The 12,408-nt window shown below is 38.2% G+C and overlaps 1 protein-coding gene across 1 annotated transcript; it reads right to left on the bottom strand.

Annotated features, from left to right (window-relative positions):
* Window positions 1-452: 452 nt before the first annotated feature.
* Window positions 453-2,936, bottom strand: LOC144637447 (tetratricopeptide repeat protein 28-like). Its single transcript, XM_078496506.1, has 2 exons — window positions 2,368-2,936; window positions 453-548 (listed from the first exon to the last, which is right to left on the bottom strand). The coding sequence occupies exons 1-2, from the start codon at window positions 2,889-2,891 to the stop codon at window positions 506-508; spliced, it is 567 nt and encodes a 188-aa protein (XP_078352632.1). The 5' UTR covers window positions 2,892-2,936; the 3' UTR covers window positions 453-505.
* Between the last annotated feature and the right edge of the window lie 9,472 nt (window positions 2,937-12,408).

The raw sequence follows: 12,408 nt of genomic DNA, 5'->3' as shown, positions 1-12,408 counted from the left end.
ACTAAAACGAACTCTGCGGAAGAAACTCTTACGCTACTTCGAGCAGACGATAGTAGTACTTAGCTCCATGTGCGCTGGAGGCTAGATTTTGAGATTTTGCATCGGGAACGAGCATAATCTAAATCTGCTCCGAACTTTAAAGTTATAAACGCTTTGCGCTTCCTCTTCCGGCTAACATGGGAGGATGTTCTCGACCGTCGCCTTTCCACGTGCATTTCAAAATGTAGCGACACACTTTTGTTGTCAGGATAAGCAGGACTCTTAGTATGTATACAGCAAATAAAACTAAAACACGTTTATTGCTAGATTAGGCCATAAATTGGAAAATATGAAAAATCGTAGCAAACTTCTCTGTCGTGCGCACTAGTCCATATCGACGCATCGCACGCACCCTCCTGCTGACTACACATACTGTCTTGTGTTCACAACTCAACACATGTTATAACTGAAATTCCTGGACACAGACAATTTACAAAGTTTCTCAGCTAACTGCATACTTTACTTCTCACTTAAAGGTGCACTGATAAGTTGTCTTGCTATTAAAACACCTAAAAGAGAAAAGAAACAAGCAAAAATGCACACAAATAAGCCAAAATACAAACAAACGTGTTACTACGAACTGGTCTCCCCGATCAGTTGCTTAAGGTATCAGTGTACCCCAAATGACCATCATGCGTTGGAGCTGCCTTACCGTCTGGTAATTAACGCAAACCCCAACAAAGTATATATTTTCTGAAAGCTTAGGAATTGTAGATTACGGAGATATATTTATTTTAAGTGAAAATAATAATGTTATCCAAAGAGAACGTGTTATTTCCAAAAGTACCGAGGCTCATAAATCGGGTTCGTTTCCGGACAAATTTGAGTGGGAAAAAACGATTAGCATCGCTATGTGTTCTTCACACATTTCTCTAAGAAACTGTGTCGGGGAATATTGATTACTTGTCTGGTTTGTTTTTGACACGCAGATAAACTTTAAAAGTGTAAGGAACAACTATTGTCTGCGTTTAAACAGCCATAACTTTTGAAAGAAGAAAAAAGTTAAAATTCGCCGACACAGTTTTGTTGCTCAATTATCGGGCAACATTCTTGTCACATTTCAGCGAAAATTGTCGAAACCCCATTGAAAACGAACTTAAAATGTGCGCCTCTCTCTTCGAAACTTTGTTTACGAGATACGAAAGAAAATGTATTTTGGGGCGTGCTTCCGCTTTAATGAGATTAATTACACAAGACGTGTGAAAATGATCACGCGTTGAGCGATAGAATGAAGGTTCATTTTACTTTAACAATAGAACTTGTTCAAAGCGGTGTCAAATGTTGCTTCTGGTCGGAAACAGTCTGTTGCATAATTTTATTTCTATCGCTCGCTTTATAACAATTTTCGTCTTAGTGCAACAGTTTTAGAAATGTGAAATCTAAAACAACAAAAACGTGGAGTCGCAAGTAAGCCGAGGAACTGGTCGTGATGCCGGGTCGTGGCGTTACCGCTTCAAGCGGCGAAAAATAATTCGATGTCGCTATCTACTAGTCTGACTAGTGAAGCAGCCAAATCTTTTGTCTTTTTCCGTTGTTGCAGCATTCTTTGAACACGAGAAAGGAATGGGAAAATGTTTCTTCTTTCACGTCTGAAAAACTATGCATTTTGTCAGGGAAAAACACCCAAAGCATCTCGTCGAAAACCAAGAACTGTAATATAAAATCACGCAACGGTAGATCGCCGCGCTTCTTTAGACAACCTGTTGACAGCTAAAACTATCAAATAATTAATGGCAAGAAAAGTTTTTCGTTCATAACTTTGTGTAGAGTCAATCTTTTTCCATGCTCTTTTTTTTGAATGAAAGGTCTTAATGAGATCTACCTGAAAATACCAAAATATATTTTTCTTAAAAATGGTCAATTTTGGGGTACACTGATACCTTAACTTAATCTCCAAGGCCAAGTTGTTATCATTAGTTTAAAAGCTAAAATTAATCCTTTGCCACTAGAAACTCGAAGATTACCCTTCTAACATCTTAATTGTTTTCGCCATAGTAAAGTGGTTAAATATATCATATTTCAATATACGCAGTTAAAAGACAATGTTTCACAACTATTTAACAATAATTCAATAACCGCGCGTTGGGTACGAGGTGATTTTTAACCAACGAGCGCTTATACCGCGAGTGGTTAATAATCGTCTCATATCCAACAAGGACACATGGTATAAGTATTTAAGTCAGTAAAATGTTATCGAAAAGTTGCTCGTTTGCATTTATATTCCTAAATGGTTCAGCTTGGGATATCTACGCCATTTAAAAATTAACCGCCCTAAAGCGGTTGTTACTTTATAGGAAAGATAATTTTTGCCTTAATAGTGAAACTTACTTAAAGGTCACGTTATCACCAATCAGCATGAAAGGTGCCCACTGCCTTACATCAGAAAAGCCGTTACATCGCATCCACTTCGTGGCCTCGTGAAGAGATTCACTGGCACTTTCCCCACGAACAAGGTGCTCGTAGAAATGATTCATGAACTGCTCTATTGCACTGTCTTCTAGGGCCCACAGTGCCACCAATACTGAGCGTGCACCAGATCCTAAGAATGCTCGAGCGATTCCAACAACTCCTTCAGTTCTGATATGTTCACGTCCACTGTGACAACAGCTAAGTACAACCAGTTTAGCTCGCAGTTGAACTTTTGAAATGTCAGACATTGTCAATAAGTAGTCGTCTTCTCGTGGTATCCTGTTAGGAGGATGAGGAGCTGGAGCAAGGGCAATTTCTCCTCTTTCGCTGTCACCATGTGCAGCGAAATGTATCAGACTTACTGAGTTTATCACTTGAAGAACTGCTGCCTTAGTTGCTTCCTTTCCCAGCAACGGTATAACACCCAGCATTCCTCCTATCATCTTTGCTTCATTTTCAGCACAAGGCAGTCGCGAAAAGAACTTACGGCATCCGCCCAACATCAGGATTCCCCACAATTAGAGCACCAGTCTGACTGTGATAGTCTGCAGGACTGTCCTGAATGAGCTTGAGAATTGTTAAAGAAGGAACGATGCGGATCCTGTAGGTCTCAGATAAATACTTTCCACTTTCATCAGGTAACGCGGCAAATGGAATGTTGTACAAAGAACGCTCAGGAACAATGATGATTTCAGGGTCCTCCATTAAGTTAGCCACAGGAGCGAAAATTAGTTTGTGACGAAGAGAAAGATCCAGTTCGGCATCTTGGTTCCCTTTATTATCCGTTACGTTCTCCAATGGCTCAGTTTTCTGTCGAATAGCGTTCAAAGATCGGTCTTCGCAATGTTCATCTGGTAAATTGCCAAAATTTCTGAAGCTTTGGTTAGAAAAAATATTGTCCAAACTTTCAGCCAATCCTTTCTGAACAATAGTTTCACACACCTCTACATTTCGAAAATGAATGACTCTGCTGGCTTTAAGAATCCACAAAAATATGTTATGAGAAGAGTAAGAGATAAATAGGCAAGTGCAATTACATTCCTTGTCCATGATCCTTTCAATACCAACCTATGATTGAGGATTACCCAAGAGCTGATTTCCTACCGAATACAGAGCTGACAATAAATCTGCCAGAGCTCTGGCTCGCCCTTGCTCTGAAATAACAAGTGCCTCATAAGGTTTTCTGGCAGCGCAAAACAATGAGCTAAGTTCCCAGTATGGAAAAACATGGCCGTCTGAAAAAGATATCTTAAATTGATCATTGTCCTGGAGAGAACGTCGTAATATTTCACATTTCTTAATACAAGAAAGAAGAAAACGCAAAGCTTCCTGAGCATTTCCTTCTGAAAGCTTAATCTCTGCAAAGTTGCTAAGAAAAAGGAACTGTTTTTCAATGTCACCAATCGTTTTACTGATTGCAAGGCCCTTCTTCTGATATTCTTCCGCCTTTGCATAATTACCAAGGGATTTAAACACAGTTCCAAGGTTTGCGTAGTCTGCTGCTTCTCCTTCACGGTCACAAATATCTTTCCTTATAGCTAACGATTTCCCATAATATTCTTTAGCCTTGCCATAGTCACCAAGAGTTTGAAAAACACTTCCAAGATTTCCGTAAGAGATGGCTTCTCCTCTTCTATCTCCAGTTTCATGTTGGATTGCAAGTGCTTTCTGAAGATGTTCATTAGCCCTTGAATACTTTCCAAGAGAAAGAAAAAGTGTTCCTAAGTTTCCAAGTTGAATTGCTTCTCCATTTCGGTCACCAGTTTCCTTTCTGAGTGCAAGTGATTTCTCGTGGTATTGTCGGGCCTCAACATATTCTCCAAGCGATTGAAACAAAGCTCCAAGGTTTCCGTAGCATGAGGCTTCTCCTTTTTTCTCCCCAATTTCCTTTGTGATCGTCAGCGCTTGCTCGTGATGTTCTCTAGCCTTTTCATATGCACCAAGGGATTGATATATGGTTCCAAGGAGTCCGTAAGAAGTTGCTTTTTCTTTTCTATCATCAGTTTCCTCTTGGATAGCAAGTGCTTCGGTAAGATATTGTTTAGCCTTCTCGTATTCTCCAGTAGATTGATACACAGTTCCAAGATTTCCGTAGCACGATGCTTCTCCTTTTTTGTCAGCAAGTTCTTTTCGGATTGCCAATGCAGTCTCAAAATGTTCTTTAGCCTTTACGTAATCACTAAGAGAGAGTAACACCGTTCCAAGGTTTGCATGGACTACTCCTCTTCCGTTTCTGTCACCGCTTTCTTCTCCGAGCGATAGTACCTTCTCGTAATATTCTCTAGCTTTCTTGTAATTACTCAGGGATTGATACACAGAGCCAAGGTTTCTGTAAGACGAGGCTTCTCCTTTTCTGTTTTTTATTTCTTTTCTGATCTCCAGCGCTTTTTCGTGACATTTGCTGGCCTTTTCATATTCTCCAACTGATTGAAACACAATGCCAAGCTTCTCCTTTTCTGTCACCAATTTCTTTTTTAAGAGCCAGAGCTTTCTCAAGATTTTCTTCAGCCTTAACATAATCAGATAAAGAAAGAAAGACGGCTCCGAGGTTTCCGTAATCATTTCCTTCTCCTTGTCTGTCACCAATTTCTTTTCTTATCGCCAATGCCTTCTCGAAATGATCTCTAGCCTTCTCATACAACCCAACTATTTGATACAAAGTTCCGAGGTTTCCAAAACATGCTGCTACTCCTTTTCTGTCACCAATTTTTTTTTTTTGATTGCCAATGCTTTCTCGTGATACTTTCTTGCCCTTTCATAATTGCCAAGTGATTGATACACCGTACCAAGGTTTCCATAACAGGAGGCTTCGCTATTTCTGTCACCAATTTCTACACTGATAAGAAGTGCTTTCTCACTGATTTCTTTTGCTTCCGCGTATTTACTTTGATGAAGATAAATTATCGCTAGTTCTACACTTAGCTTACATTCTTCAGTTCTTTCCATACGTTCGCGGTGAATGTAAAGAATTTGATTTCCGTATTTTATCGCATTTGTGTAATCATTAATATGATAATAGGCCTCGAACAAAATTAAGTACGTCGCATTGTACATTAATTTGGTCAATTTCTCTTCTTTTATGCCTGATTTGTTGTTGAGAATAAGCAAGCATTCTTCGCATAACTCAATCGCCTTTAGAACGCGGCAAGTGTTGAGAAGGAAGGTGGCAACAATGAGGCCGATATAGATCGCTTCTATAGCTTCAACTACGTCTTTCATGGCAAGCACTTCTGTCAAGGCAAAAAGAGAAGTGAAAACAAATTTAGCGCCGTATTAAGTCTGTTTATGCTTCAGTAAGGCTTTGTTTACACAGGACCGGTTCCAAACGGATCCGGTCCGAAAGTCGGATCGTTCTAGGACCGGTCCGGAACGGATCCAAAACTGGACCTGTTGTTTCGCAGGTCCAGTATTGGATCCGTTCCGGACCGGTTTCAGAACGGTCCCATGTAATCACCTGGATCGGTTCAAAACGGTCCCATATGGGATCGGAGTAATAGAGTTAGGTAGAGACTTGAATGAATTTCCATATTTGTTGAGGATGAATCCTTTAAGCATTTTACTATACAGACACCTCTATAAGACGGACACCTCCAGAAGACGGACACCTGGTGTTGGTCCCGTCCCTGCCGTTTTTTTCAGTCATTCTATTGTAACTAAACTCCCTACAAGACGGACACCTCTCTAAGGCGGACAGTTGGAGCCGGTCCCGAAGGTGTCCGTTTTAGAGAGAGTTGACTGTACGGAAGAAATAATCCACAGATCAACAGAAAACTATTTATAAAAAATCAAATTGAATTAAAATAAAATTTATTACACAACGCCAACAGGCTCCAAAATGGAACAAAACAAACAATGCAAAAATAGGGCGTATAGTGTGATTGTCCGGGTGAGAGTAGTTCCAAGAAGAACTGTTGTTGGTGACTGACGTTCGACAACCTGAGCGAAAGTCATAGTCACTCTTGACTCTGAAGACGACTTCCGCTCAGGTTGTCGAAACGTCAGACACCAACAACAGTTCTTCTTAGAACTCCTCTCACGCGGACGATCACACTATACGAACTACTGATACTCCTGGGTTCAAACCATTTAGTATATTGCAAAAATAGTTATCTGTATGTTCCAATTTTAAATTAGTTTACACAACTTGTACCGGGCCTGGACTGCGTGCGTAATAACACTGAATTAAAATTCTGATATAATACAGAGCAAGAACTCTCGCGATACAGTCATCGAACTTTTGTTTGTTAGCCGTTGATACCAGGTAATTATACATAAACAGAATACCAATTGACGAAACCTTAATGAGTCACATGGGTGCCTTTTGTCCATTGTATAACCTCTGTGAACCAAAACCAATGTTACTCTTATATTTAAAAAAATCCAAATCAATATTAGTATTAAAACTAAAAAGCGGTCTGTCCTTCAAAATATCAATTTTCCATCCGTTTGACAAGATTTCAATTTCAACTCGCTGTATTTGTATCTGACATCAACCAATTTAAAAGGAGTAACGGAGAATGTATCTTCTCAGGGCTTTTCCCAAGTTTGTGAAAGTTAGACGTTTTGGCATACTTCTCATTAGCTCATAAAAAATTAAAAGTTTTCTGTTTTTCGCTTGGAAAATTACACGTACGCATATTGCACCGTTGCAAATATTTATCAATTATCCTCGTAAGAAAAAGAAAAATATCGAGAATGCCGAAATGACACAATAACACAATCGACTCTAAAGAGAATTCAGATTAAAGCCGCGTTTACAAGAGCAATTTTTATGTTACAATTTTAATGTCACTATTATATTTCATCTTTTAGATGACACAACATCTATTTGTCGGCAGTTCAAGGTCTAGGGCGCTATTAACGACCTTGGACAGCAGAGATACGCGCGCACAGTGCCCAGTGGAGAATAAGATAAACACACGAAACTGAAATATCAAGAAACTATCACTTCAATTTAATTTCCCTAAATCCAACAGCGCGATTTTTTTAAGCTTTCTATACTTTACTTAGCTTGTTCGAATCTCCGAGATTTTGTATTTCCAGCGAGTTAGTAGACATATGCATAACTCTTAAAAGTTAATATTTTTGGCCAAACACAACGACACGCGTGCGCACATCTATTTGCTTCAGGATGATGAAATGTTTAGAAAGGGAAATGCAACTTGATTCTATGAAATAATGGCCATGCAGAATAATAACATCAAGTCAAAATGCAATGTTCAAAAGCTACCAATGACAAACTAAGCGACATCGTCGTTTCAGATTATTTTATTCAAGAGTTGTTCCTTGCCCATGGGTGCAAATGAAGTCAAGGTTGTACTCGCCCCTTCCCTTTCGCTGAAAGGAAAGACAACAAACGTCACAGCGTCACTTTTAACAGGTCAACTTTGTCTAAAAAAGGTACAAAAGAATATCCACACGGGATTTATCGCAGGTTCTTTTAGCTTTAACTTAGACGCTAAATGCTGTCCTCAAGTTAAAAATAACAGTGGCTAAATGTGCTTAAACAGAACAGTAGCTAGAAATTTAAATCAAATTAACTTTATCGAGAAGTCCAAATTTGTCCGTTTTTTTTATTTGATTAGAAAAGCCATTTACAATAGTTAAGAATTGATGAACTTATTGGCTCATATATTGGCTAATACATTCTATTTTTTACGGACAACAACTATGCTTACTTGCAGTCCGCTTCTGTAGCATAAAATACCATTATTAAATCCTCTGTACTCACCGTTTTATACGAATTGCAAATCGGTATGAAATCCAACTCAAACTGCGCCCGTTAAATAGAAAGCTCTTACAAAATACCGAATGAACAAACGAACCAACAAACAATTCTTTAGTTTACTTTCCAAGACAATGACGAATGATAGAAGGAAAAATCATAGGAATGTTTAACATGTCTATTTCCATAATAATGATATCAATTTATATAACACTGAAACTTTTCCTTCATTTTCTTACAGAATGTTAATTTACCATAAATAATAAAATGCTTATTCTCATAGAAATAGAAAAGTTTCACAAATGAATTTGCATAAGACTGAAACGCCTCCTTCACTTTCTTACGAAATGCTAATGTGCCTAAAAAACACCTTATTATGTTCAAGTCGACAAGATGAAACTAAACTTTTCTACGGACCATGTTACCCAACAAGAGGCTCTGATATTTTAAATAGACTGCTTTAAGAGAAAATACTTTTACAGTATAACAAACATAACATCTTTTTTTGAAAAAAAAAAAAAACCTTGACTATTTTTTATGTTTGGCTCGATTTCCGCAAAAAATGAATTCTGAAAAAGCGTTGAAGATGTTTTGTGTCTTTAGATTTCTATATTTGATCTTTGGCGGATAAAACCAATTTGCCAGTTACAGCACCACTCCTACAAATTGGTGTTTTTCAACAACGATAAGTTCTATTCCCAAATGACTATTTCTTGAAGAATATTTTCAGGACGAAAGAAGTAGTATACAACTTTAACTCTCGAGCAACCAGAAACTTGCATAAGCCTCTAATCGAACAAACGTCAGAAGATTAACCATTAGCTATTGCGGAAAAGATAACAGTTTGCTAATTGATCTGAAAAATAGCAAAACTAACTATTTTTAGCGTCATAAAAACGTGTTTTAACGTACAGAAAGAAGTACGCTTAAATACATTTTTATGGCACTAAAAAGAGTTGTATTAACCCCTTTTTGCTATATCGGTGTGTTACGCATCACTGAATTTATTTAATTGATCAGAAAAATATCCCGTTTAAATCAACTTTAAGTTAAAACTAAAAAAATCCTTATACTTACAAATGAAACAGTTAAACAAGATTTGTCTTTTCATTTGTCTTTTGCTCGCAATCAATGTTGCACTTGAATTTGTAAATCATTGTACATCAATCATGCACAGCTCGAGTTGCCCTATCGGTTGGTAAGGGGAGTCTCTTAGATAAGCTTAGAAAGGTTTCGCAGACTTCCTGCTCGCTGATTGGCCAGAAAATCTAATTTTCCGACCTGCTGCCCCTGGGTCTCCGAGGATAGTGTAGAAAGTAATCGACCGCCAAAAAGTGGCTATTGCCGAGTAACTACAGAACTGCAAAAGGTCCAAAAATAACTACAAATTGTCTAAAGTACAACACGAAATTGTCCAAGATCGTTCGTAAACCACGTTGTTAAAAAGTCACAAGTTCCGAAGGTAACCAGGCCTTTTCTTCCCGTAACCTGGCCTTTTTACTCTGCCCCAGTTTATCGCGGCAAGTCCGCGACAGTGGCCATTGAATGCCATTAATCGATCGATGACTTTTGTGTCTATCTGTAGAGCTAGCGTCGTACATGAGGGAGCATTCGAAAATTAAATCATGTTCCACATAGCTTCATCAACGATGGATCTATCAAGAAACCAGAGCGCTGGCCAAAGTCGAGTGCATGGCTGCTTGTTTGCAAGATAATAAAAAGCTTTTCAGATGTAACAGCACAAGTACATTTTTATCCGAAACAATCTATGTTCTGATATATTTATTTACAGCGTTATTACTTTACGGCTTTAATATGTAAATGCTTTTATTCTGCAATGTATACCTACGGAGCGATATAGTATAGAAACCTTTCTTGTGCTATGGGGCAAAAAGAGTAAAAAAAACGTAGCCTGATCCCTATGGGATTTGAACTCACAACTCGCGCCATATCCTGACACCTTCTCGAGTGAGCTAATCGGACAGGCTCAGTCATACGAGATCAATAGACATGTAATAGACATTGTGGGTTCTATTAAACAGCTGATTATCTGCAATTGTCACGCATGTTTCCTCATTTCTGCTTTTCTAATTACATCAAAGAAATGTTTGAATCACCTGCTGCTCGTATATATATAGTCTATATTCAAGGTATGAAAACCAAACTTAAAACTTGGTGAAAAAAAATCAGTCGTGGCTCGAAGAGCTTTTTGATTCCTTTTCAGCTTAAAAACCAGTCAGCACCGAGTGCTTTACCAACAATTAAAAAAAGTGGTCTGTAGTAGCCATGGCACGATAGAATTGAGATTAAATAAATTTATTTACTGCACTACAAACAACAACAACAGTTTATTAGCATATTTCTAGTACATAAATGGAATTAATAACAAATATATTGGTTAACACACTGTATACAATTGTCCATTCGACGTTATAACTATATAATCATGTTCTGTGTGTGAGTTAGGACTTATCAGCCTACACTAGAGTTAACTTGTCACCATCCACACGACCCCAGGCTTCCACGTGCTTCTAGATACTTTTTAACTTAAGGTGAGAAACAAAGTATCCTTGTCATAAAATAATTTATACCATGCCATAGAAAATACAGCCAATCAGAATACAAGAAAGCCGAGGGTATTCAAACCAACCTTCCCATCGTGCGCTGCAAACTTATTCTCGACGAAATTTAGTAAGCGTATTTTCTGTGGCATGGTATTAAATAGTTACACAACACTTTCTCGTGGTGTACTATGGAATATCCATCTTGTCACTTGTACTTTCTTGGTATACACACTAGCCTAAAAGCTCGTGTATACAGAGAAAATACAAGTGACTCGTGAGATATGCCATATTATTAAAAACTACGAATGGTATATTGCCATTCCTGCGTTTTAATTGGTTGACGGCCAATGGTATATGAGCTCATATACCATCGACCACAAAAATGGTTGCCGATACGCGTCAACGAAAACAGCTGGGGAGATAAAATATTGAAATGTTCATTTTTAATAAAACAATTATTCCACTCGGGCTTGTTGGATATGAGATCGTTATGGCCAACGAGGCGCATAGCGCCAAGTTGGCTATCTGCCATCCAATGCGCGCTCGTGGAATAATTGTTAAGTATACCACTCGAAAGCGTTGCATTACTAGTTTGCATTCTTTCCATCAACAAAGATGTCTAATTTCTTTGTGATGTCACCTACCTAAAAAAGGAAAGTTTAAAAGAGTTCATCCCTAATAAGCCTAGAAAAACATTCTGGGAATTAAATAATAAAATGAAATACCGCTGGAAATGTTCTTTGCTTGTCTATTCGTGATTTATATCATAACTTTAACACAGCAAAACCATAACTCAGGCTCACCAAAGTTAATGCCTAGTCAGGATTCTAAATGACTTAGAGATATTACAGAAACATGTAACTGAAACCAAACAGAAGTGAAGACCTGCTGTGCTTTGTGATTTCCACTTTGCTTGACATAACAGCCATAAAGAATTGACGTCACGTATAATCAGTCTCAGTCACCGATCTCTTTTTTATCACCTAAGTACCTTCCATTTAATAATTTGAGACTTTCCAACTTGGAAATAATTTGTACATGTACATCACATAACTAAAAAAACACATTTATCTTGCAAGAATCGAGTGGACAGCACATAGTCGGACGGTCAGTAATTTCAGTATTTTTTTAATTTTTAAAGAACCATCCTGTTGGTCGGACTAACAGGGTATCACCGCAGTTATGGGCAAAAAAGCTCTATGGGCTAAAATATATTATTAAGAAGTTGAGCATGACTACCTAACCTCTCGGAACAAATCCAACATTCAAAGTGGCCATTCTTGAGTTCTTTGATGTTGGCTGCTGCCGCAGCTTCCTTAAGGACTGATTAAGTGTTACAGTTTGCACTGACATTACATGTATCTATCTTGACGTAATGTGCGTAATTAAATTTCATCTCTCTTGTGTGGGAGTTTTCATGTCTTTTTAAATGTTCTTGTTGGCTAAAGCACTTGCCTTTCTTTTTGTATTTACATGGCAATTTGCAAATTTCCTAGTGATTGAAGCACTTACCACACTGTTCGCATTCAAAGGGCTTCTAATCAGAATGGACCTGTGAATAAGTCTTCAATTTTTCTGCTTGCCTAAAGCACTTGCTGCACTGTTTGCACTCATGAGGCTTCTCACCACTGTGCATCTTTCGTGAGCCAGCAAATGGCCTGTTTGCCTAAA

The sequence above is a fragment of the Oculina patagonica genome, chromosome 14, assembly GCF_052425735.1.
Source record: "Oculina patagonica isolate OP01 chromosome 14, crgOcupat, whole genome shotgun sequence".
Lineage (NCBI taxonomy): Eukaryota > Metazoa > Cnidaria > Anthozoa > Scleractinia > Oculinidae > Oculina > Oculina patagonica.
Note: the sequence above shows the minus strand (reverse complement) of the source record. Positions and strands in the feature narration are given on the sequence as shown.

What these genes read in the sequence shown, in the direction of transcription:
- LOC144637447 (XM_078496506.1), bottom strand. Translation starts at nt 2,891, where the DNA reads ATGATAGGAGGAATGCTGGGTGTTATACCGTTGCTGGGAAAGGAAGCA. An exon ending in GGTGATAACGTGACCTTTAA is followed by an intron (nt 549 to 2,367) that starts GTAAGTTTCACT and finishes TTTCTCTTTTAG; the next exon opens with GTGTTTTAATAGCAAGACAA.